This window comes from Lethenteron reissneri, chromosome 7, assembly GCF_015708825.2.
Source record: "Lethenteron reissneri isolate LAM-NWPU_2019-01 chromosome 7, ASM1570882v1, whole genome shotgun sequence".
Taxonomy (NCBI): domain Eukaryota; kingdom Metazoa; phylum Chordata; class Hyperoartia; order Petromyzontiformes; family Petromyzontidae; genus Lethenteron; species Lethenteron reissneri.
Window position 1 is genome coordinate 1,405,277 of NC_083785.1, and position 27,586 is coordinate 1,432,862.

Here is a 27,586-nt window from a genome sequence, read left to right on the forward strand (position 1 = left end):
TTTGTCCGATATTAGGAAGCTATTAACTTTTGAATCATCTAGATTGAAAACTCATTTCTTTAGAACTGCTTTTTGTGTTTGGTTTAGTTTGGTGGCCTCCTCCCTCCCTTACCTTGCTCCAGAGGTGGGACAAAGTCATTGTTATGCAAGTCCAAGTCGAGTCTGAAGTCATCAAATTCATGACTCGAGTCTGACTCGAGTCCAAGTCACATGACTCGAGTCCACACCTCTGCCTTGCTCAGCTCCTCCCGCTCCTCGTTTATTTTCCAGTATCACGGTCAGGGTTTTCAGAGAAGTATATTTAACTTGAGTTTCACTCATTATACCGAATTTCTTGCCAGTCCTAATGTATTTTTCGATTTAAAGCTTTCGTGACTGCAGAGATTCATCTTCTTGGTTCTTTCGGTAAAGTCACGTAGAAGGGAAGTAATAAAATAATAAAAATAAAACATAATAAAATAATTCTCACGACGTTTCGGCCACAACGCAAGCAGCCGTCCTCAGGTGAAGACCAGGTCTGTCGAGGCGACAGCCTCGTGAGAATTATTTTATTATGTTTTATTTTTATTATTTTATTACTTTCCTTCTACGTGAATTTACCGAAAGAACCAAGAAGATGAGTCCTAATGTATGTTTACGTTAGACCTCCGATTTATCATGGTTGGCTACGTACGGTGCAAAAGAAGTTCAACATACATAAAATACTCTAACGGTAGGCGTACGCAGACGGTTGATAGGTGTGGTTGGGTCTGCACGACAAGCAATGAGTTTGGAGCCACTGCCACAAGTGGAAAACTCTCTGCTCGGGCCATTTTCCGGCACGCGACATACGAGGAAAAGTTTACAGTGCCCACGGCCTCGAGTTTCTTCTTTCCACGTCGGGTTCGTGGAAATTTGACGAGGATAGAAATCTGCTTTTTCTAGTGAACATCAAAGTAATGCATTTTGTGGTAAGAATGTTTGCTCCCTGGCTAGAGAGCGCGAGAGGGGTGGAGGGGAGGCTGGAAAATGACGCAGCCAATGCCTGTAACTCGCGTGGTGGGCCCGCAGAGTGGTAAATTGCGCTGGCCACGAGCTCAATAGAGGGGAATGTTCTCTTCTAAAGGGTCCCTGATAATGTCTCTAGCTTGTAATGAGGAATTGTAGCATGCATGTTGAACTTCTTTCGCACCGTACGCATCCAACCTGTGCTGTTAAAGCTGATGTGGGATTTTACGGATTTAGTCAATCAATTTGAACAATTTTAAGTTGAATAATTAATTCGGAGACACAGCTAGCGCCTCCGCATTCTGGCCATCACTGCAGGTGGTGGGCATGTCCCCCCTGGGTGAAGACTGCCCAGGGGGCCAGATGTTCAGGGCAGTGTAGGTGGAGTCAAACGCAATCAGTGGAGGGCTAAATCTTGTCAGAGGAATGCTAACTGTGGGTGAACATTTCAAAGCAGTGTTGGCACTTTTGGTGACAACTCGTTTCACCCATGTGATGGCATGAGGTGCCTTATCAGGGGTTTTGTCATGTGCAATTACGATGCACTGCAATGCGCTGTCTTTCAGATATTGATTAAGATCACCTATTGGATTGCACCTTAACTATTGTGCAACAACAGCTGTTGGTTTATTTACCCAATTTGAGGTCGACAAATATCGATAACTGTATATTAGTTGTGCTCTCACAATGTTAATTCAGTCATGTGCAATTGCCCTTGGTTTACTGGGCCTGCCTGTTGTCATAGATGGTGTGTTCCGTAGTGTAACATTTACATTATACGTTTTTAAATGGTACATAGTGTCATTCATGCAAATAAAATCTCACAATGTTGAGAAACCACATAATCTGTAAGATAGCCAGGCAGTTAGTCAGTGCCAACAATTGCCTAAGCTCTGTGATCCTTATATATTAAGATGTTTTCAGCCACTTAATGAGTGTTTTATATACATGGTGGTGGAGATTGGAGCACCTGGAGATTAGCTACACGTGTGAGGGGATACGTATATTCCATATAGAAGGAACGGATTACATTAACTAAGCCTGATTTTTGCTGTACCACATCCCCTGGCAAGCCAGGGTACGGTTCCTCAACGCCCATGAAAGGGACGTTCACAACATGTGTGTAATCCACCAACCCTCGTTTGTCTCCAGCGCTGGATTACCGATGTACATAGCCACGACCGCCCGCATGCTATGTGTTCTATATATTATACTGTACTCATTGTTGCGCGTGCGTGCAGGTGGATGTAACGTGAATGGGAAGATGTACTCTGTGGCCGAGCGTTGGGAGCGGGTCTACCTGGGCCGCATGCTCACCTGTACCTGCTTTGGCGGTGATCGTGGATGGACCTGTGAAGGCAAACCTGAACGTAATTATTCGCAATGCACCCAGTCGCCAAAGTCCTTTTCGTTGCGGCTGTTTGTCACAATTGAGTTGGCAGCTGAGATATTTGGTCTTCTAAACTTGGTTCCCACCGGTTGTGCAGGTTGTACCGCTTGTTGTTCGGCACGATGTCCGACGGTTTTTTTTTACACCACGTCCTGAATCGGGCACATGACCTCACAGAAAATTAAATGTCATTCCCGAAGAAGCTCTGTTGGCATCCGTCAGGCCTAACTCCGACACGCGGCATCGGATAACTTTTGTTTCCAGCCAACATGGAAAAACCAGGTTGTCATATCTAGCCTGTTCAATGGCCTTAACCACATTACTATTAAGAATACAATGTCACGGAAACTTTAAATTAAATGATTGTCTCACTTGAGCCTGGTTAATATGCACGGAGCAAACATTCTCCCCTCCCCCTTGTGCACAGATGCTGAGTTGCCAGGATAAACCGCAATAATTTATAGTACTATCCAGGTTTAAATCTTGTCAAAATCGGCATTGAACTTTGTGTACTCTGCGAGTAAACTTGCATTGTACGCGTTTCCTATTTTTATTCCTTTGGTTTTTTTCTGCATTACTCCAATGATGGATTTAGTAGGCACAATGAGTGCAACGAGTGAAAAATACATCCCTGCCAAAGCACCTGCCCTTGCGCATAAACCAATCCCACTGTGGACCTTATGCACACAATACTGAGTGCTACCAAGCGTGTTCTTAAGCTCAAGTGTGCCATTGCAGCCTTCGCATAACAGCCTTGACGTTTAATAATCCTTCCGCAGAAGTGTGCTGCCATAAATATCACTTGCAGAGGTGAAGGCTATTTAAAGAAGAACGTCTTATGATTACTCCGAAGGGAATTTTGTTTTGACTAATGTCTAAATTATGATTGTGGTGAATTATTTATATTCCGACACATTTATTTTGGGATGTCTTATTAATGTAATAACCATAAGCTGTACCATTCGCCTTGTTTTATTTTTCCTGGAATGCGTAAACCATGTGAGGACCCAAACCTTAGGAGGTTTAAGTAAAAACTGAGACCATTTCCAAACATGCAAAGACAAAGATCCCCCTTACAGCCTTAACAGACTGTTGGGACAAGTGCTGTTATTGAAAACCTATGAAGGCCAGCACTGCATATGAAAGGGTGGGTGGCCAGCACCACGCCCGGCTGCCTTTTGTCTCTCGAGCTGCGATGTTTACACATCACACAAGGTCCTCATTTAGACTCGGAATCAGAATATTTATTTTTACTGGGGGAATCCGTTGAGCTATGAAGCTCTTTCACAAATGCCCAGTCGGGGCGGGTCAGAACGTTACAACAATAGACAATACACAAACACCATAGGAGTGCAAAATATTAGAAAGGAAAACAAATCACTTGAAAGATGTATACAGATAAAACTGACCCATGGGAGGCCCATTACTGGTTGAGATATTCACCACTGTTACCCGTTATTGGTCGTCGGCGGGAATCGAACTCGGGACGCCAGGTTCGTAGCTCGGCGTGCTAACCGCTGCGCCACCACTCCCCAAACCAAGAAAAAGATCGGCCGTATAGCCTTAACAAACTGTTGGGGCAAGTGCTGTTAGCGAGCACCTAATGAAGGCCGGCAAAGCACACGCAGGGGTGGGTGGCCAGCACCACACCCGTCCGCCTTTGTCTCCCTTGTGGCGATGTTTAAACACCGCACTAGGTACTCATTCTATGGGAGGTGCACGATCGGTTCAGATAATCGTCCCTGAGCAGGAATTGAACTCGGGTCGCCGGGTTCATAGCGCAGCACGCTCACCACTGCACTACCGCTCCCCGCTAACCACTACACTACCGCTCCCCACACGCACGCACGGTTTTTGACACGACGCTTTTGTTGCTCGCTTGTGCCCTGGTTAGCCGAATCGTGCTTCGACCAGTACACGGGGGGACGCTACCGTGCCGGCGAGACGTGGGAGCGCCCCAAGGGGGGCCTCGTGTGGGACTGCACCTGCCTGGGCGCCAGCGTCAGCCGCATCAGCTGCACCACTGCCAGTGAGAGACCCCCCCCCCCCCTCGCCCCCCCACTGCACGGACGCACACGCCAGTCACCCCGCACGCGCTGTCCTGCGGAGCAATCCCAGTGGCACGCGAGCGGAGGGGAATTAGAAGGAGATGGGATGGGGAGAGTCTACAGAATGTTTTTTTTTCATGCTTGCCATGTTATTTTTAAAGTGTATTTACATATTTCCTAATGCATTTATCGTCAAACTCAATATAGGTGTGGAAACGTTGAAATGCCTCCTTCCTGCTTTGAAGCTTTGACCATTTAAATGTGTTGTGTGTTCGTTGTAGGTTTAATGGGGTATTTAATAGGATATTCAATCTGCAGTTGGAAGACTTGTGGTATTATTCGTGTTCACTCTGTTTCAGTCACTCGGCTCTGTGCATTTCACTTCACGGAACTGCGTATTTTGGCGAATGCGCGTAATGTGCACGGTGGGACAGCGATCCGTCAGCGTCTTTCAAAGCTCGCAGCATTTCAGTACAACAGGGCAACTGTGCTCGGCAAACATAGTTTCAAGTCCCTTGGGAAAGATAAGCTTTCAGTGCAAGACCACGCTCGAGAGCAAAAGAAGTTGCCAATGATAACACAGGTTTTATGGATTCAGATCGCCGAGTTGTGTTTCTAGTCGTGACTACAGTGTTTTTATTGTAAATATTTACGTAGTTTAGACATTTATTTAGGTAAAATTACCGCACCTTTACATTGTTCACAGTCTCGAGTGCAAGCTCGCTCGTACAAAGGAGGTCTGTGTCTCGTGTGGAGTTTTGTCTCCTGCCTCTGCGGCGGCCAAGTCTCTCCTCGCTGAGTTGACAATAGTTGAGTGTTTCGTGCCGTGCATGCTACAGCCGCCCAAATAGCCGAACATTGCAACACCTGAGACGGTCCTGACATGGTGAACTGCCGGGTTTTTTAAATCCATCCACAGCTACCCAATCAGACTTGACTTTCCCTCGCGCACAAACATTATATCGCAGGGATGGAAAAATGCGTTTAAAAACACCGACTAAACCCATTACCTCCGTCTTTCATGACAGATCTTTCACAAACTATGGTCTCGCAAATATACATTTATATTTTGCGATTAATGTTTGCGATAAAGCCCATTAGATTCGAGTAGAGGGCTGTGTCTGTAAAACTTCATGATCCTTATTCATATAGGAGGCTTTTTGAAGAGAGCTTTTAAGGATTGTATCATACGATATTCGAAAAAAAGTTTTGCTGGATGGATTCATGACCGCCTGGCCGGATTCCTGGCGTGCGATCACGCAAGGACCTGTGCGCGGTGGTGACGTCACCGCGCACCCCTGTGTGATGACTTCATGCGCATGCCAGTGTCGAGCCAGGTTCATGCGTCGTGCCGACGTCATGCCTCCCCCCCACCCCAACCACCTTCCACCCCGGTCGTGGATCTCGCGCACACGCAAATGTACGAGATAGGCTACCATCCTATCATATTGTACTAGATTAGAAAAAAGTTTGGCTCACTGGAGGGAGGGAGTGATGGTAGAACGGACAGACGGCCGTTCACATCCAAAGGATGTGTGGACTGCTGGTTTTTCCATCCAAATGCCTGGTTCTCAAAGCAAGTCGTGTAATCTGAGATGTATCTTAATCTGAGATGCAACCAATCTCGGACTTTACAAAATGAGGTGGAGCGGAGCAAGATGGAGTGCTGTTGAGAGTATTTAACGGATAACGATCAAGCAATGCGTGAATACTTCCCTGGTAAAGAAAATGAGCAGAATGTGGCTGAAAAGTGTTGAGAGAGGGCACATATTTGCAATTACACGGAGATGGGAAGATTATTATGATCAATTGCGCTTATTTTACTCGTTAAAGCCTCACCAATCCTGACATTTTTTTCAGGAGGCAATGATTGCCCTACATAGATTTAAATTGAGTCATTTCATGGGACAAATGCAATTTGAGGTAATTGGGGTGGACGGAGATGATTATAAATTATTCACTGTTGAGGAACGTAAAGCTGACTTGGATGGGGTATGTCGCTATGATATTAGAAAAAGGTTTTGCTGGATGGGTTCCTGACTGCCTGGCTGGATTCCTGGCGTGTGGCCACGTAAGCGCATGTGTGTGGCGGTGATGTCATGATGTCATCCGCATGCCACAGTGTCGAGCCGGGTTTGTGGGTCGTGATGATATCACGCCCCCCCCCCGGTCCCCAACCACCTACCACCCCGGTCGTGTTTCCCACGCAAATTCACGCGATACGCTACCATGCTATCGTTATACTATGTTATAAACAAGTTTTGCTGGCAGTTGAGGAACGTAAAATGGGCTTGGATGGTGGTACGTCGCTAACAAAGGGACGATAGTCGATGGGGGAGACTGGTGACAAAATGGCAGCATAAGGGAAAAAAAAAAGTCCGGGGGGACGATTGCCACAGAGATGGAGTGGTGAGAAGCTGCGTGCGCAGGGTAGCAGCGAGACGGAGGGTGCCATTGTGGGGCCACGTGGGGTGGCAATGGCGTCGGGGGTGGGAGACCCTTTGTCCAGTGGTGGATAGAACATGGCCGACGATTTTGATGCCTGTGTTGACCGGATGATACATAGGCTGTGCGTGTGTCTGTGTGTTGGGAAGAGGTTAACAAAATAAGCCGAGGGTAGTGTAGATTAGGGAGGCAAGTTGTTGAAAAGGAGTGGGGATGACCTGAGCAAGGAATTATTTGGTGCAGCTTTGGCATTGGTGCAAAAGCTCGTTGAACAAAAACAACTCGACATATTCACCAACAACCCTGCCTTGAAGAAGACTTCTAATAGAGGACAATGCAGGCACTGGCACTTCTTCTTGAGAACAAGGGGAGCGTTCCAATGTATTTTTCACTGGGTCCTCCGGTTTTTCCCTCCACATTTAGAAACATGCGTTTTAGAGTATTTGGCTGCTATACATTTCCAGGCGATGATAAGCCACTTGGTTGAGCTATCATTTGTGGCCAGGTAGCTTCTGAAAGTGCTATATAGCTCTATAAAATACAATAAAAATAAATGTCCAGTAGTGTGCATAGGCGTAGCACTCACGACTGTTAATTCAGCGGAGCCAGTACTGCTTTTTCGGCAAACGATAATTACGTGAATTTTCTACCCAAGGGGAATTGTGGGTAGCTGCAAAGTAATTATGGGTAATGAATTTTTCTGCCGCTGCTCGTTTTGCTTCCCATAGCGTTGGGGCACGTCTCTTGCCCCTAATCGCTGGTTTCCGGTTGGTGTTTGTTGAAGAGGCCACACCCTGCCCGTGAGACAAAATATATACGAAACAGCGATCATACGTTGATTCGGAAGGCCCCTGTGTTGGTTGACGTCATAAATGTGGGGCATGCATTAAGAGTATTTGGCTGTTATAAATGTCCACATGGTAAGCCACTTTGTTGAACTATTATTTGTGATAGCCAAGTAGCTTCTGAAAAAGAGCTATATCGCTTTATGTGCCTTACCTGGCAAAATAAAAAAATAGTTTAGTTTTTTTGGCCTCTTGATCAAAAATATAATCCTGTTACAATACCGAATACATTGAGACATTTACAATCATCCTCCTAACACATAGGCTTTCGCAAACAATATCATCCATTATAGAGGTTTTTGGGTTAGATCGCGTAAGTATATAAATGTGTCGTTAAAACCCGCCACCCCCCGACACAGCCAACTAGCAAGGGTTGTCACGTGGTGGGAGTAATGCACACATAAAACTGACACTGTTGATTAAAAATTGCTGTAAACTTCCAACTTGTGCTTCCATCATTATAATTGTTGCAAGAATATTTTTTAAATCCTAGAGAATATATAAAAAAAACCTCAATACATACTATCTTGGCATTATGTTATTATACAAAAAACAAATTACTTTTAGTGCTTTCGAGTAACAGGATTTTGAGAATAATAACAGCTGTCTATTTTTCTACACACTAATACCATAATATTGTTCGTTATCGTGGTGCTGGGATTGGCCACCGCTATGTTGACCAGTGTGAAGGATGGCCAATTAACCCCGATGACCCACACGGCGTGGGCAGGTCTTAATCCAGAAGGGGATTGCTTAGGAATGTTTGGCAAAATTATTGCGAAGTGGTTTGCGAGCGGATACCGAATGGCCTAGGCGAAAGAAAACCCTAACTCTTTGAGGGGTTTATGCCTTTAAAAGCCAATGCAGAAGCATGCTCCCCTCTCCAGGCCACTTCGGCCCAGTATGTGAAAAGTCTCATGCACACGATGAAATGTGTATTAACTACCAAACGCTGCCTCCAGGGCGTGGGATTACAGGCATGTGCCACCACCTCACTCCATGTGACTGCATTTTAAACATTTGACAAACTCGACTTCAGCACTTGCACTTCATTGAAAATGCAATTTGAGCTGCTGGACATTCCATAATGAACCAAATTTAGAATGATTTGTTAACGTTTCAGGGGTTATGGTACATTTCTATTGATAGGAATTGCCACTTGTGGTTATGTAATTATTCGTGTGAATTCCTGCCCATTGGTGTAAACACGGCCATGGGTGGACTGTGCGAAGGTAAACGGTCGGAAGCCTCAAATCCAGCCACGGTTTCCTCGCATACACACCAGCAGTGAATGGCATGGGACTTCCTCGTCTCGTCTCTATGCCAGGGTATGTCATAGAGACGAGACGAGCCCGAGAAGGGACATTCGCATCGGTGTCTGCATGCTGTAGACTGGTCATGTTTCTTTTTAGTTAGATATGTTCACAATACGGTTGAGGCAAGTTAAAGCATTTAACAAAATATGTGCATATATGTACACGTGAAAACGTGTTTCCTATCGTAACTTTCACTGAATCTGCTTTCACACAATTGGGCGTGACCTGTGTCTTTCATAAAGTGAAATTACATTTTTTAAATCAGTTATATTGATGTTTACGGCTCCTATATATATGCTTTGTATGCTGGGTAGTTGGTGGGGAGTGGCAGTGTGGTGGTTGGCACGCTGCGATGTGGACCCAGTGAAGCCCACATTCGATTCCCGCTCACAACCAATATCTGAACCAGTCCTGGTCCTCCCCTAGGGTGAGTCGGCCTTTAAAATGAGTATCGTGGGATGTTGCATCAACATCAACCCTGCAGGTGGGCGGGGGAGACACAAAGGTGGCTGGGCGGAATGAAAACCACCCCCCACCTCCCTTGTGTGTGCCGCATTAGCCTTCAGAGGCGCTTGCCAACAGCACTGGCACCCAACAGTCTGTTAAGGCCCTGAGGGGAGGGAGAGGTGAGGGTGGGTGGCCTTGGTTGTTGTGTATTTGACAAGTGCTCTACTATGTACGTATGTATGTTGAACATCTTCCGCACCATACGTAGCCAACTATGCTCGTGGTAGGTGCGGGGCGGAAGGCCCAACAAACTAAATGCAAAAAGCAGTTCTACAGAAATGAGCGTGAGAGTGATTGCTGGTGTGCGTGTGCCCCGTAGGTCGCTGCCACGAAGGCGGCAGCTCGTACAAGATCGGAGACAAGTGGCGGCGGGTGCACGAGTCGGGCGGCTACATGATGGATTGTGTGTGTCTGGGGAACGGCAAGGGGGAGTGGATTTGCAACCCAGTGTGTGAGTCTCGCCATCCCACCGCACCACCGGCACCGACACACTCGCCACCGCACTCGTGCCAGACTCGTGTTAAACTCGCGTTACACTCGCCCCCACACTCGCCCCCACACTCGCCCCCACTCTCGCCCCCACTCTCGCCCCCACACTCGCCCCCGCACTCGCCGCCACACTCGCCCCCGCACTCGCGCCACTCGTCACACTTGCCATACTCAACCCTGAGGGGCCACATTCAGGGCTGCCCATTTGTTACCCCAGCAAGCCCCCCCCCCCACCACATCTTGTATTTAACATTGTGTGACGAATTCCAAGTTAACGTGTCGCGCAGTGTGCTTGTTTGTTAAGGTTACGTTGTAGGCTGCCACGATTCTCTGGTGCAGTTGTGTTGCTGCAAAGGGTGGGTCTGGCAAGGAGGTTATATTGGCCCTGACGGCTCACAGTGGGGAGATGTTAACTACCTCACCAGGTATGCAGGAGGTCGTGTGTTCGATCCTGACGCCTGTGCATTTGGAGTTTGCATGTTTTCTCCATGGTCACATGGGATTTTTTCTGGGTCCTCTGGTTTTGTCCCTTCCACATTTAGAAACATGCCTTTAGAGTATTTGGCTACTATAAATTTCCAAATGATAAGCCACTTTTGTTGAGCTATCATTTGTGGCCGAGTCACTTCTGGAAAATAGCTGTACAGCTCAGTGGGGCTTTACCTGGTAAAATAAAAATAGTAGTAAAGTGAGTGGATATTGTCAGTTTTTTAAAGTTTTTTTCGCGATGGACCGTAGGATGTTTCCAAAACACTCCTCTGCCATTCCACCTCCCTCCTCCTCCCCCTTCACGTTTACCTTCCATCTTGTTCGATCTGTCCCCATCCCCCTATGCCTCAAGCTTCTTCCTGCGTGTCACAGCTCTTCCATTGTTAGCCGAGGTTCTTGTAGTTTCCACTGCAGAGAGAAGACATGAGGGCTTTGAAAGAACAATCCCGCTTGATTTGTTGACAACAATTTTAAATGGCGAATGGGGAATTGACAAACAATAGCTCGTCTCCTGAAAAATAACTAGGTTCAGTCCCTGATCCAGCTTTAATAGACAAGATCATGAACAACAATGCTGAAACCCTCACATTATGTACGTATGTTGAACTTCTTTCGCACCGTGCGTAGCCAACCATGCTAATCGGAGGTGTGGGATATAAATCCGGTTTTTTTTAATGCCATATAAATTGTTGTTAATTTATAGACTGCACATTAAATGTATATATATTTTTTGTCTACGCTGGAAAGAACACGGACAACATAACACGTTTTGGCACACTAGGGGGTGGAATGCTACATCAGGGCTTGATGGATAGTTGTGTTGAAGCCCATGAACACTTGCAGATGTGTATCGGTGAGTCATTCTTCGAGATTGAGTGCTAGTACCCCAATGCAGAGAGAATGTTTAAAACGTGCTGTGAAACCGATTCGCTTTCCCCAGGGAAAACAACGTGCGTGTGCATTATTATAATATCACTGTGTGTGATTTGTTTTCCATGTATTCACACGGTTGGTCTATATGGTGTTGTGCAAACGTATACACTCAGGTTGTCCTTTTTTAATGATTATTTTTTATTGTTGTTGAGTGTGCCCCTGACTGGACTTGCCAGTGGTCTCGGAGCTCTCACTCCATGTTGCAGGTGAAGCTGCTGTCTCCTGCCTCTGCAAGATTATCTGACGATAATAATAATATTCTAAACGAGCGGTTTGTGTGTGTGTGTTTATATATATATATATATCTAGCTTGGTGTGTCTTCATTTATTGTGATGGTATATGTTCACAAGGTACAAGATGTCATACAGGATGAGGCGAATGGCATCTTTCCAGTGCCATGTGTTTTGATGCCCGGTTGTAACTGATGATCGATGGGTTGTTTAGCCGGCTCTCAGGAGCGCTGCTACGACAACACGCTGGGCTCGGCGCACTTGGTGGGTGATACCTGGGAGCGGCCGTACCAGGGCTGGATGGTGGTGGACTGCACCTGCCTGGGAGAGGGCCAGGGTCGCATCGCCTGCACGTCCCGCAGTGAGTGTGGGCGCACCCCGCCACCCCCCACCCCCCACCCCCCACCCCCCACCCCCCTGCACTCGCCGATGGGAAGCCCCCATCGGCCGCTTCCATCGGCCCTCCCTCCAGCTCCGAGTTCAAATCGCTCCCAGCTCGGAACGCGGCGACGGCGGTGGACCCGTTTGACGTCGCTTTACCCCATCCCCTATCAACTGGTGAGGGCTGTCTTCGGAGAAAGCATTTTTTGCTGTCCTTCCACCACACCTCCGATTAGCATGGATGTTCATGTACGGTGCGGAGTAAGTTCAACATCCAGCCAGCCATGCTTTTCACCGCGGAGGGTTGCTTGTTCTATTCCTTTGATCGCGTTCCCTTCATCTTGCCTCGTGCTCACCTCCTCTCTGATCGTTCATCACCTCGCCCCCTTGGCTTTGGTGCAAGTGCGCCTGTTGTTTGTTATGTTAGTATTGTACAATTTTGTTCTACAATCACTACTGCTTGCCAGTGCCTCCTTGAAGCGCTCTGTTGCATTGTTGCCTGCCCCTCCTCCGTATGCGTCGCTCTGACGACGTTGTTGTCCTTGTTCTGTGCTGAAGCACCACGGATTTCTCTTGCACCACTGGCTGGGTGACTGACTACACGGGACTTTCCGTGGAACAAATTAACATTAATTTATTGCAATTACGATTACGCTCGTTTAGCCAGGAAAAATAAACCTCGCCCAGTCGGTCGCTCCAATGTGCCGGGAGCATCATTCCTGCCTGAAAATAGCGGTGTACAATCCGAGATCAAATCGACATAGCATAACCATGAATGGCCTCAACAGTAGAATAACATGTCGTGCTCGATGTAGTATGGATACCGTGTTACTGCGAATGCACAATTTTACAAACAAAAATCTCCGCAATAGATGGCTCTCACTCTCTCCTCGTGCACCGCTGGGAGTTTCGCTATGGTGTAGATGACGCTGTGGTGCGTACATTTCGCGTAAATATTTTTTTAAATGCTCGCCCTAGGGAGGAGAGGGATACGCATGGCGCAGTTGCGTAACACGTGTGCCCCGCAGCAAGAAGTTACCTGGGTTTGATCCCCGACTCGGGCGCCTTTCCGCGTGGAACTTTAAATGTTCTTTCCCTCGTTCGGTTTGGGGTTTCCTCCCGTAGCTGAAATTAAAATCTCGCACAAGATGTGACCTGGTTTTGAGCCAAACATCCCATCGCTGGGTAACTACAACTGCTAATCACTCGATTTGGATCGCACCGGGGTAGCAACGTCACCGCCACTCCCCCCCTGCCTACTGAGAACTTTGCAGGGAAGGCCCCTCCTGAAAGAGGTTGTTGAATTGGCGAGACGTTGTTGGTTAAACGAGCGCTCTAGAGCCCCCAGAGTGGTGGTGCGTGTTGAGAGACGCCACAATCTCCTTTCCCGTCGGGATGAGGACCTCGACAACTTTGCTCACCTCGTCGCTTTGTGCATCTTCCTTGCAACCTCAGTGGGCTTTGTCTGGTAGGATGGGGATAGTTTAGTTGTATTTGTATATGTTTGGGTGATTTGTTTACTTTGTACTTTGCACTACTGTCTTGTTTTTTTTTGTTTGCCGTTGTAACGTTCTTCCCCGACCCGATTGGACATCTGTGAAAAAAGCTTTAAAGCTCATCAGATTCCTCCAGTTTAAATATTCCGATTCTGATCTTTCTTGTACCTTCATGCAATGCCAACTTTTCTATTGGTGCTGCGGTTACACATAAAGGGGAGGGAGAATGTCCAACAGAAAGCACCACAGAGGGGTTGTAATTTCTTTTCATGACAATTTTTGTCTCACTTTCACGATTCTTTTTTTGGAAAAGCAATTAACCTGCAGAGGGATTGTGGCCAGTAAATTAATTATTTAAAAATACGTATAATTTGACAAAAAAAAAAGAATGATGTTTCAACCTGTGGGGTTTGGCATGTTCACTAAGAAACGTACTGTTCAGCTCAGGATTATTTGTGAAACGTGTATTTGAGTTTCCTAGCAACATAAAAATGTAGTTTGTGAAGAGGTGCACATTTTACTACTAGGGTTTTTCTCCTTTTTCTGGCATCAAACCTGACACCTTTTTTGCAAGGAATCATGTTAACATTAACCACAATACTTGCAGTCAAATGCAAACAAAAACAATACTCTGATAATATATGCATTCTCCTTGAAACTCATTGGTCCACACCAGACACAGCTTTTCTTAGAGCCTAGTCTCATATGGTGTTCGACCCAGATGACGCCAAAAGGCGCACCGTTCAAAGACAACGCACTATCAGAGTAATGAGAGCTCGGGGTAAGCATTTACACCATGAGGCCTCCTTTGCATACATTATCAGAGTATTGTTTTTTGTTTGCATTTGACTGCAAGTATTGTGGTTAATGTAAGCGTGATTCCTTGCAAAAGGTGTCAGTTTTGTTGCCAGAAAAAAGGGGAAAAACCCTATTAGTATATTTTGGTACTGGCAAAGGAGGCCTCATGAGGTGCACATTTTGCAATCTCCTGGTACTGTTGAAGTTACCGTGGAGGCCTTTACTTGGGAAAGACGACCTTGCTTTTTTTCTGGCCCTGTTTGTTTATTTTTAGTTTAAACTTGTCCACAAGGATGTTTACATTGAAGTTGGCAGTTAAATTTAATGAATTTCTATCGTAATTCTATTTAAAACTTGTGATCGATATCGGTCAAGTCGGTTTGTTTCGGGGAAGACCCATAGGGCTAAGGAGCTCGTTTTCAAAGGTGACCCTGGCCAAAACAGCTGAGCACTCTCCGTGGGAAGGGAGCACTTCTGGTAACAACATAATATTGTGGTGCGGTCATTTCCCATGACCTCAACCTACTTTAGATGGTGCAGAAGGCTCTTTTGTGTATGGGCATAAAAGGAAATGTGCGATGGTAAAGTAAAATCGCACCTACCCAGTATGGTTGGAGATGAAATACACAAATCTGAATAGCACGGACGGCAATGACGATTAAAGGCTCGCGCAGATTCTGTGTTTACAGTAGGGTTTGACTGTTGTTTCAGCAGAAGCCCCCCATATTTTCCACTGCTTTTTGCACGAAAAAAAATCTTCCAGGTCTATGGCAAGTATGGCAACTTGGCCACTTTTGTCAGTTATTTATGGGCAGTCTTTTAAGACATCAATTCGGCCCGGTGCCTTGATCTTTATTGTTTGGAGAATATCTAAACGTATAGATGAAACCGTACCTGCTGGAAGAGTAGGCCAAGTACGTTCCAGAGGGGGGGGGGCGCCATTGAGCTTCATCTAATGGGGGAGGCTCTTCTGCCATCAGTGGTATGAGCAAGCAGATGCGGAGCTGCACCTGTCGAAACGTTTATCTCAAAAGATTGTAGAAAATAAGCAAAGTATGAAAAGCATTGGATCGTGCTTTCCGCTCGTATATTTAATTTTGATTTGTTCACGTGACTTTTACAGCCACTGGAGGGGTGCCACATTCGCAGTGGTGTATGAAAAGAGAATCTTAAATTGAATTGACATCGACTCTTGACAATTCATCGTAATGGGAGGGAAGTAATTTTCAAATGCCCTCTTTTGTAGTTCTAGATTTGAAGTTTTCGTGACTGCAAGGATCCATACTCTTTGGTTCTTTCGTTAAAGTCACGTAGGTGAAAATAAAAATAAAATAAAATAAAAAAGTAAAAACAACTAAATTACCCTGCCAGGTGGCTCAGCGGCAGAGCGAGCGGCTCGCAATCAGAAGGCCGCGAGTTCAACTCCTGGTTGGGGTTGACTCCGCCCATCATCCCGCTGGGGGGGGGGGGGGGTCCATAAAATGAGGACCACTTTCTGGCGAATTCAACAGTGGTTGTCCGATGGATAGACTCGCCCCTCCCATAAGAATGTGGAATGCCCACCACTTGCTCTGGAGATGGGCATTGCCTCAATACTCATTCGAGCATTAAATTACAGTTCTGAGTCTAACTGGTGTGCTTAGCATCATATCAAAATAAATAAATATATAGTACATATAATTACTCTAAAGCTGCCCGATCGAACCGTCTGCCTTTCAACTCTGTTCAAAACCCCCAGACCGCTGCAACGACCAGGAGACGCGACGCTCGTACAAGGTTGGCGAGACGTGGTCCCGAACGGATGCGCGAGGGCAGCCCCTGCGGTGCGTCTGCATTGGCAACGGCAACGGGGAGTGGAAGTGCGACCGCCAGACCTCCAGCGTCACTGCCACGGGTACGCCGCCCTCGCTCCTTCACAAGGCTCCTCCGAGTCACCGCCGCCACTGCCCCCCACGTTTGTCTACGGCTGCCGTGCTCGCCTGGTGGCCTAGTGGCGTCACGGTGGCGAGATGTTAACTACCTCGCCTGGTATACAGGAGGTCATATATTTGGAGTTTGCGTGTCTATCCGTCTCCTCTCTCTCCCCCCATGGTTGTGTGGATTTTTCTCCAGGCTCTTCGGTTTTTCCCTCCACATTTAGAATCGATGTGCGTTGTTTAGAGTATATGGCTGCTATACATTTCCACATGAGAAACCACTTTGTTGAGCTGTCATTTGTGGCCAGGTCGCTTCTAAAAGAGCCATATAGCTCAGTGGGTCTTACCTGGTAAAATAAAAAAAAAATTATTGCGAGCATGTTAACTCCTAACAAAAAACAAAACCCAAGAAGGGCAATTTCCCTGAAACGTCACCTAATATATATGTTTTATATGTGTTTTCCTTTTAAGGTCACACAGTGGCTTTTATCGAGTCCTTGGATGTTACTTGTCCTTGTGCACCACTGCTAATGAAGAAGCATCACCAAATAATGTGTTTTTTAATGTTGACTACTGTGTTATCAAGGTTGCAAAGTTACAGCAAAGCTTTGGGGCTTAACCATGCCACAGTTGTGCCCTCACGCAAACACTACTGATGGTGGTGGCTATACACGTGGCCTGCAATCCAGCCCTGTGGAGGCAGCGAGGGTCGGAGGATCATACAAATGTTGTGGAACTCTCTTGCTGTGGGCATTGAGTAGCGATACCTTGACTTGCCAGGAAACGCAGTACAGCAAATATGTGGGCTTGGCCTCTTCCCTCTGTGTGAGATAGTGTTTGTCCCACATGTAAACACTCATTAATTGGCCGATAACATCTTCATATACAGAGGACCGCAGAGTTTGGGCAATTAATGGTGCCAGCTCGCTGCGCGGGCTGCTTCTTTCCCGCTTGTCTGTGCTGTCTCGTGCCTCTCGAGTCATTCTCTCTTCGAGAGTGAGGAGTGAATGCAGTGCAGCTGCAGCACGTTACAAGTTGCAATTAGTTCCCTCTTCCCGATTGAGTGCCACACATTCGACGAGCACAGTTGGCCACGCACAGCGTGAAAGAAGTTCAACGTGCGAACGATGGTTTGTCGGCGGCGTGCGCCCCCTCCCCCCCCCCCCCTCTATCTGTAGGCACAGGACAGCTGCACCAGGCAGGTGTGCAGGACTCGGCCACACACCAGAGCAGTGTGCAGCAAACGAGCGTGCACACGAGCGTGCACTCGTCGATGTACCGGCCCACGGTGCAGTGCGAGTCGGACGGGGGCGTGCTGTTCAGCACCGGCGAGCGCTGGGTCAAGTCGCAGGAAGGGGGACAGCTGCTGTGCACTTGTCAGCCCAGTGGAGTGAACTGCCAGACCATCAGTAAGCCCCCGTGGATACATTCACCTTGGAAGTTGTTGGGGATGTTTTTTTTGTTTATTGATGATTAGTAATTCTTTGTTTGGCACGGTAGATGCATTCCCGAAAGAAGGCCGCGTTAAGTGAGGAATATCCGTTGCCGAATTGCATTTGCACTGTAAAGTCTTTCCATGGCGGGACAAAAAAACTGAGATGAGGATACGCCACCGTGGTACTGTTCCGCGTACTGTATCGTGTACCGCTCAGGCACGCAGCTCAAGAAAGTGGTTTGTCCCATCGACCGCTCAGAAACTGCGTGTATAATGGTGCGCATTCTGCAGTATAACAGAGTGCACGTTCTGCGTAATAACGGGGTGCGTGTTTCGCATTATAATGGTTGCCGCGTTATAACGCTGCGCATTCCACGTAATAACGGTGTACGTTCCACCTAATAACGGTGTACGTTCCACGTTGTGCCACAAGTGTTCCTTCATAGCAGAACCGCGTTTGAGCAAAAACGCGTGATAGTGTGAACACGTTAAGTGAGGACTTGCGGTACGGCCGGAAAAAGTTAACGATTCATAAGATGTTTTTTATTTTTTGACCAAATGTCTGTTGTAAAACCCTCCGCCACCTGACATTGTCAAAGAAATGAAACTGCCGCGTGCATCGAGTGTTCAACACACCAACTGTTATTGTTTCGGCTTGCCGGCAAAACTAGTGTGTCATACCAACAAAGCCATGTACCCATAGGCAAAAAAAGTAACACAATTAACAAAAGCACATCAGTTTGTCTTTATGAATCTCAGCAAGTACCGTTAATGATAACCGACACTATATACGGTACATTCAAATCATTTATCGGCACTATACGCTACATCCAAATCGGTTATTGATGCTTAATATGGTACATACTAAATTGCCTAACAATGCGGCCACTCTTCTCTCCCCCCCCCCCCCCCCCTTGCTTTGCTCCGCGGCCCAGCCATAAAAACACACGGCGGCAACTCGGATGGGGCTCCGTGCGTGTTCCCCTTCACGCACGAGGGGCGCGTGCACAGCACGTGCACGGCGGAGGGGCGCGACGACGGCAAGCTGTGGTGCAGCACGACCGCCGACTACGCCCACGACAAGAAGTTCTCGCTGTGCAGCCAGGAAGAAGGTGACCCCCCCCCCCACCCACCCACCCCACTCGTTGCAACCACTTCGCTTTCCAAAAACGATAGCTTCATTTTGTTTAGTTTTTTCTGTTCTGAATCGCACGTGGTTTTAATTAAATTGTTATCCGTATATGGTAGCGTAACTAGTTTGGGGGGCAAAGGGAATGCCTTGCCCCCCCCCCTCAATGGTGGCCAAAGCTCCGAGTTGACAGCTACCATGAGATTTGTTTTCAACGACAGTGTAAAAGAACAAAACACTTATTTTACGACGTTGGAGCGCCCCAACAGCATTACGTGTTCGAGACCGTGAGCGTAACGACGATGTGATCAGGCACGAGGAGCCGCGATATATAATAGCCTAGGTGCTGACCGATTGCTGCACCCCTTGAGCTGATAATGTCGTTACTTCGCCATTGTCTGTATTGGAATACTTAGTTGGGCATCGGAAAGACGACTGAATGATTAGATTTTTTCCTCTCCGAAATGTTTCGATCCATTTCACTGTTAACTACGCTTGGCTTTGCCCGTTGGAAGTGGCAGCAGCAGTAGAGATGTGTTTATTAGGTTGTTTTTGTGTGTTCTAAGAGGGTAAGGGTTTCTGTATTTTAACCCTTTCCTGTTCCGAGACATTTGTAAGTTGCCAGGTGGGTCCCTTTCACCGCTGAGTCTTGGAACGTGCAAGCAGTTTAGCGGTGGAGAGGCATAGCACCGCTGTTTTTAAAGACATTGTACTCACCGCAGAGAACCGTAGAGACACAACTGAACTCTATGATAGCTGTCGCCAAACTGTGCCACACGTCCTCCTGCATGGCCTTGTAGGCGCCCCGGTACCGATAAAGTTATTTTATATTCCTTTTTATTCCAGTTGGTACGCGTGTACGTCATTGTAATGAAACCAGAAGTAAAAGTGATTACGTGTGCGTGTACGTCATCCGTTTTTATTCCGGTTACGGTCGTCATTGTACAGGAACAACGGTGACGCTGGTGACCACGAGGGGTGGGAACTCCAATGGAGCGCTGTGCCACTTCCCGTTCGTGTTCGGTGGCCGAGAGCACGTCGCCTGCACTTCGGAGGGTCGCGCCGACGGCATGAAGTGGTGCAGTACCACGGCCAACTTTGACACCGACCAACGCTACGGCTTCTGCCCCATGGCAGGTGTGTGTACGGCCGTGAGCCCCAAGGATGCTGGAGGTCTAGGTTGTTAAAAATAAAATAGAGTGAAAGTAGTTTTATTCTCACCGTATGTAGCCATACGTGCTAATCGCTATAATGTAACTCGGAGCAATGAAGCGTTGAGCTGATCTGCAACGAGTATTTCAGGTAATGGCTTATCATTGTCAGTTGCATCCTTGCCACGATGTTACTTGGGTGCAGGAATTAAATTTGCATGAAAAGCTCGGAGTATAAAATATTGAATGCACGTGTGTCTACCCTTCACATTCTGTGTTGTGCCAGGTTCATCGCATGAAAAAAAAAAGACGAAAGGAAAATGTTTCTCTTGTCGAGGGTGCACCCACAAAATTGTCGCCTTTCCCAGTTCAGATTTTACCCCTGAAACATCCAATACAAACCAATGAGAGACGCGTGCCTCATGTCTTATTGGTAGAATTGTCTGGAAGTTGGTTCCCCATCGACTTCTATTTAAACCTTTACGGCATGACGTCATTGTTTGTTAAGCCAAGGCTATGGCTTTGACGTGGTGGTACACTAAAAAGTAAAACAAATAATTCTATACTGTAGTCCAGCGCTTTGGAGGGCAAGGGTTGGTGGACCATGCAAACGTTGTGAAACTCCCTTCCCATGGGCAGTGAGGTTACCATACCCTGGTTTGCCAACAAAAACTGTGGCCTCCACGTGTTCCATTTGTGCAAGGTTAGTGTTGCCTCCCCACGTGTGTGGGATTTCTCCGGGTGTTCTGGTTTCCTCCTACATCACTGGAGTTGGACAAACATCCCAATGTAGGGCTACAGAGCTTGGGCAATTGTTGGTGCCGGTTCTGGCAGCCTTCCCCCGCTTGCTTGGTTTCCCACACTGTTGAATCTCCAGAAACTGTGTGCATTATACATGCAATATTCAGTGTGTGTTTCCTAACATTCTGAAGCCTTTTAAGGCCCGCCAGCCACTACTTTGCCACTGCATTTTTTTTTCTCGCCACAGCCCATTATCCACGTGGACCACCCTTACTAAAATTGCCCACTGGGGGACATGTCTAGCCTAGCAAGTCAGGAAGGAGTTGACCGGATAGCATGGTGCATTGAGGAGTGGTGGGGGAGCGGATGGGTACGCTACACATTGACGGGATTGGCTTATAGCCTGGCATGTTGGAGTGGATCTGTAAAGCAGTACGTTGAAATGGGGGGGCTGCTTGTGTGGTCATGTCAGTGTGCCACGGTGACGAGATGTAAACTACTGCGCCTGGTATACAGGTCGTGGGTTCAATCGCGTGGACAATGTGCTGACCGACACTCGATACAACTCGAACATATCGGGGAGCGAGGCAGACATGTTAACCACCTCGCCTGGTATACAGGAGGTCGTGGGTACTATCCCGACCCTTACTCCTGTATATTTGGAGTGTGCATGTTTTCCCCGCGATGGCATGGATTTTTCTCTGCTTCCTTCGTTTTTTCCCCTCCAAGTTTAGAATCAATGTGCATTTAGAGTATTTGGCTGCTATAAAAAAATACAGGCGGTAATTCACTTCATTGGACTATTATTTGTAGCCCAGGTAGCTTCTGAAAAAGAGAGGGGAGAGGGAGGCATGCAAACTAAACAATTTTTTTTATTTTACTAGGAAAAGGCCGACTGAACTGTATAGTTATTTTCCTGAAGCTACCGAGCCACCAGTAATAGCTGAACAAAGTGGCTTGTGTGGAACTTTATAGCAGGCAAACACTATAAACGCATGACGTTATTTTAAATGTGGAGGGAAAAACTAGAGGAACCCAGAGAAAAATCCACGCGACCACAGGGAGATAGACACGCATACTCCAAATATACAGCAGGCGTCAGGGTCGGGATCGAACGCACGACCTCCTGTATACCAAGCGAGGTAGTTAACATCTCACCACCGGGGCGCCCTGATGATGGGACCGCGGCCCAGAAGCGGAGTCTGAAACACGCCGAGCCGAAACGTTTTCGGGTGTTTCAGGGGCAGCCCCCCCCCCCCCCCCTGTCTTATTTGCGCTATCACTATTTACACACGTGCACTAGTTTAAACATTTCTGTTAATTATAATGATCAGTGTTCATAATGACATTGAAATCACAACACCATTATTAACCTCGAGATAAAATTGATATAAATCACACCCGATGTTTTAGCTTACTGTGGTAATTTTGTCCTGAATGAGGGTTCTTTTCGTAAGGGCAATTTATTTGGAGAAAATAGCATCGGAGATTTCTGCTGATGGCAGGGACTTTGAGGCTCCGTCAACTGCCGCTGAGCAAAGGGCTCCAGTGTCTGTGTACGGCCAACAAAACACATCTGTCGACAAAAAATAAACATTGCAAACGTTTGCAGAGGAACACGCATAATGTTTCTCCAGGGATGTAAACTACATAATAAACACCGTGTTGGTGTTTATTATGTTGTTTTCAGTGAAAATAGTGAACCAGAATTGGACGAGATTTTTTATACTTTCATTCAATTATTTAAATAGAAAATGCATCATGCAGCGAAGGGAATCCTTGTCCATAAATACAAATGGTTGGAGATAAAAATGGATTAATATACTTTTTAATAGGAAATGGTTAATGCTTCACAGATATGTAAGCTGTGATGAGTGTTTTTATCACAAACACATTGGGACTGTTATTGCCATCACTTAACTTCAGTTCCACTTGCTCTTGTAAACTGGTACAATATCCATGCACGCTGAATGATATCGTCACATCATGAGAGGTGTAACGTTAGCAACTCTTTATATTGTGTGTGGTGTGGAGTTTACAGAATTTGTCGAAAATAATTGTGGGTGGATGCTGCCCCCCCCCCCCCCCCCCCCGCTCAGCTCACGAGGACGTGTGCACGGCGGACGGCGTGCAGCACCGCGTGGGCGACCAGTGGGACCGGCCGCACGAGCTTGGCCACGCGATGCGCTGCACATGCATCGGCGGTGGCCGCGGCGACTGGACATGTGTGCCCTACACCAAGATCCTCGGTGGGCGCCCGTGCGCAGTCACGCCGGCGCGCGCTCGCACACCGCTCGCCAGTTTCTCTCCAGCTTGTTCACGCGACGTCGGAGTTATTATTTTTTTATTGCAAGAACAGCACGCCGCGTGACTTGCATGATCTGGTATCGCAATTCGCGGAGGGCGGTCCCGATGCAACTGAAGGAGTTATTATTTTTTTATTGCAAGAACAGCACGCCGCGTGACTTGCATGATCTGGTATCGCAATTCGCGGAGGGCGGTCCCGATGCAACTGAAGGAGTTATTATTTTTTTATTGCAAGAACAGCACGCCGCGTGACTTGCATGATCTGGTATCGCAATTCGCGGAGGGCGGTCCCGATGCAACTGAAGGAGTTATTATTTTTTTATTGCAAGAACAGCACGCCGCGTGACTTGCATGATCTGGTATCGCAATTCGCGGAGGGCGGTCCCGATGCAACTGAAGGAGTTATTATTTTTTTATTGCAAGAACAGCACGCCGCGTGACTTGCATGATCTGGTATCGCAATTCGCGGAGGGCGGTCCCGATGCAACTGAAGGAGTTATTATTTTTTATTGCAAGAACAGCACGCCGCGTGACTTGCATGATCTGGTATCGCAATTCGCGGAGGGCGGTCCCGATGCAACTGAAGGAGTTATTATTTTTTTATTGCAAGAACAGCACGCCGCGTGACTTGCATGATCTGGTATCGCAATTCGCGGAGGGCGGTCCCGATGCAACTGAAGGAGTTATTATTTTTTTATTGCAAGAACAGCACGCCGCGTGACTTGCATGATCTGGTATCGCAATTCGCGGAGGGCGGTCCCGATGCAACTGAAGGAGTTATTATTTTTTTATTGCAAGAACAGCACGCCGCGTGACTTGCATGATCTGGTATCGCAATTCGTGGAGGGCGGTCCCGATGCAACTGAAGGAGGGGAGGGAGCAAGTGAAGTGAGCTTTAATCGCAGAATGCACGGGGTGAAATGCTCATGCCGTTCGCCCGTTACCTGGCACGCCAAGTATTATGAAGTTCAACATGTGGGCTTTGTTTGTGGAGGCACGATGTGGATGACATCACACCACTTGTTTAACGCTCCAGACTGGGGAACATTCACAGTTCTGGCAATTGCCCGGTTGCCAGAACTGTGAAACGTGTTGTACTCTGTTGTTAAATGTGTGTGGATCGCTCTCCACCATTTAACTGGTGCTGCTTGAAGCAGGAAGAAAGTGACACGTTTGTTTCTCGCATGACAACTTTATTTCTTTGGCTGTGTCAGTTGGAGGAGGGTGGTACGACACACATTCGCATTTCACCCACGAGGCGATCTGACCGAAAAAATCAATCCTCAATTGTACTTGAAGTGTTAACGACGGGTAATTTCGCGACTAAACTTATAACAACGTGTGTGTGTGTGTGTGGTGTATGAAGTTTGCAGGCCATACCAATGCTCTTGTGTCGTGTGCATTGCAGACCAGTGCGTGATAGACGGGCGTACGTACAACGTGAACCAGACGTTCCTGAAGAGACACGACGAGGGCCACATGATGAACTGCACCTGCTTGGGACAGGGCCGTGGACGCTGGAAGTGCGATGCGATGGGTGAGTTATTCACATTGTTCAGCAATGTCCTTTGCCATTGTTATCGTCATTATTATCCATTGTCAAGCTTCATCTACTACTACTCTGTCAATCGTCCTCATCAATGCTAAGTTCACACATTTCAAATATAAAATGTCTTAAGCTGTACACCAGGTTCTTGAGGTGACATTTGCCACAGGCTCTCCATTTACCCAATCCGTGATACATGCAGTATAAAGATTTCGTCATATATATATATATATATAAAGCCGAGATATGTGTCTGTGCAAGAAAACTGTTCTGTTAAGTATATAAATCAGAATTGAGGACTCATTTTAAAATGAGAAAATATTATAGTTTGACATTTTTACAATCAAACACGCACTTGCCTCCTGTTTTTAACCCAAATCCAGGAGTGGAGGTTCCATTACGTGGCTGGACAGGCGAGTTAGTCCACACCGCAACCACTGTTGACCTTCAACAACGCGATGGTCATTTTTCATGAGCATTTTGTTTGGGTTAGATCGCGTAATTGTCAACGTATTGTAAACCCACCTTCACACAGCTAATTGGTGGGGGTTGACACGTAAACAATGCCAAATTGTCACGACTTCAGCACACCCACCGGTGTGTTTCAGAGCAAACCCACAACATGTACACTTTGAGTACACAAATTTGAGCGAGGTAGTAACAAATTGGAAGGTTACTAAATTGGCTGTGCCCGTTGGAGGTTGGTTCACTACACATTTACATTCACGCAATCTAAACCAAATGAACTTCATCATGTTTAACATTGGTCGCAAAAGCCGAAAGTGTCTTTTTTTAATTGGTGGTAATATTATTGACCTCTCCAAAGGAATTAAATGCCAAATCGCGGCCCAGCTGGATATTTTGCAGTCGCTTAAAAAAAACATTTGTCGTCCATCCAACTTGCAGGCATTAACTTTGAATGTTTTACTCCGCTTTTGCAAATTATGGCAACTTTGGATCCATTTCAAGTTCACCGAGTCCCAGCAGCTGATGGATACAATGATAAAAAAAAACTCATTCGTTAATAATGCTACCTTAAAAGGAAACGTTTTAAATAGGCTGCATTTCAAACAATGGCCCTTGTTTACAGCACATAGAGGCCTTTTTCTACGGTGACTTTTCGGGCAATGTTATTCACGAATGAGATTAAAAAAAAAGATTTTGTGTTGGTGCACCACTGCCAATGGATTAACATGGCCAAATTATTCGTTTAACACTGATTTGTTAGTCAGGAATAATCTCTGAACGATGTGTGGCTCCACAAATTAGTCTGAGTATATTCTCACAGAGACCTGCTTCGTAGCAGCAAGTTTTATTCTGTGCGATGTACACTTTATGTCATGCACAGTGACACTCGTTGATATTCACCCTGGAGGGACCTTTGGCCGAGTTGATGCCCAGATTAGGATTTAATTTCACAACTTGGCAAGTGTGAGTCGGCAGATCTAGGCACAATGTACCACCCTCTGCTGCCAAATGTATGATTGGGGTAAACAGATTTTAGTTGTTTTTTTGTGTTTGAGTTTTCAGCCAGAGTTCTCTTTTACGCTTTGCAACTGGCATTGAAAGCGTTTATGTATTAGTTCCAGTCCGTTCTTAAAGGGGGCATGATAACTCTTGCAAAAATGATCCAATATAAATTTAAATATATTTTTGTTGCTTTTTAAGGAATTGTCCAACATTAAAACTGGCAAATCAAAGCCCCGTTGTCTAGTCATGAGCTACTTGTCGTTTCCTGTACATATAGCACGAGCACTATCGTTGCCCCTTATTAAATACTTATGAGGACAAAGCATAATCCATGCATATGCATGGTTTTATTCCATATTCAATATATAGTTTGGTTTTCGATGTAAACCCAATTTTTTTTTTATATATATTGTTGTATTTTTATTTGGGCATTTTTGTTTTCAAAAATGTTGCTAATTTAGTACAAACTTACATTTTCAAGAACATTTTGTTGCTAACATTGGCTGCTGTAGGCTGAAAATGAAACGAAGCACCTACAAACCTGAGGTTTATTTTTGTTTGCTAAAATGAAAGCAGATATGGGATCGGTTGTTTATGGTGGCACAGCAAGGTTCCTGTTATTTATGTAACTACTCACACCGGCTCCCAGATATCCTCCACGCAGTTTATCATGAAAATCTCGAGCGATTCTTCTCAACATTTTCAGACGCATTTCCCCAAAACTCAATTTAGATCGTTAAGGCAAATGCTTGGCAAGTAATGACCTTTTATGGACATGCGTTTGCCAAATACTCCACTGGAAATAAAACATTAGACGTGTGCTGTAGATTACGTCCACCCTTTGGCTGCACTGGGGTAGCTTTCACCGCCACTTGTTAGTTACGCCAGAAGATAATTGTTCGCAAATGTGGAGTCTCCGGAGTTTGGCAAGTCCTTTCCTAAAAACAAACAATGAGTGCACGAATAATATAATGAAATAAAACCACTAAAACCCTGTGAACTTTCAAATAAACGCAATTCGATATCGAAATGCTCGATTGAGTATTTTGTTATTAACACGGTTTACTTGAAAAGCCCTTGCACTTGAGATTTTCAAATATATTTTTTTGGTCTTGTTAAACTTCATGAAGGTGTCCTCGTGTCATCGAACTCCAAAAGGCCTGGAGCGTGCTGAATTGTGCGAGTATTCGTCTCTCGTCCATGCGTAGAGTATACACAACATTTGGGCGGAATCGGCAAGCGTCGAGCTTGAGAAAGCACATTGGCTGCGACCGTTACAAAATATATTAAAAAAACCCCAACCATTAGGTGGAATATGCGCAGCCAGTACATATAATGGCAAAAAAGAACTTGTAATTCTTGTCCGGAAAAGTTTGGTATTTTTATGAATTGTTCACGTTGGTATTTATTTACAAAAGTTTGGTAGCAATCATTTTAATGGCCATATAGCTGCAGGGTAGAAACGTTGCCTCTTGTTAAACTGTGGCTTTGCAGAAGTCACAGCGTGGGCTGTTGCTGCTTGGCAGGTAATATTTA

At 46.3% G+C, this 27,586-nt stretch overlaps 1 protein-coding gene across 1 annotated transcript in view; it reads left to right on the plus strand.

The window, feature by feature from the left end:
- Positions 1 to 27,586, plus strand: part of LOC133358777 (tenascin-X-like) — a 151,946-nt gene that overhangs the window by 9,040 nt on the left and 115,320 nt on the right. Inside the window, exons 3-12 of the mRNA XM_061577225.1 lie at positions 2,229 to 2,357; positions 4,272 to 4,406; positions 9,858 to 9,989; positions 11,895 to 12,041; positions 16,094 to 16,249; positions 17,450 to 17,680; positions 18,642 to 18,818; positions 19,784 to 19,972; positions 22,827 to 22,976; positions 24,443 to 24,571. Coding sequence (XP_061433209.1) covers positions 2,229 to 2,357; positions 4,272 to 4,406; positions 9,858 to 9,989; positions 11,895 to 12,041; positions 16,094 to 16,249; positions 17,450 to 17,680; positions 18,642 to 18,818; positions 19,784 to 19,972; positions 22,827 to 22,976; positions 24,443 to 24,571 — 1,575 coding nt within the window. The remainder of the gene's footprint in view (positions 1 to 2,228; positions 2,358 to 4,271; positions 4,407 to 9,857; positions 9,990 to 11,894; positions 12,042 to 16,093; positions 16,250 to 17,449; positions 17,681 to 18,641; positions 18,819 to 19,783; positions 19,973 to 22,826; positions 22,977 to 24,442; positions 24,572 to 27,586) is intronic.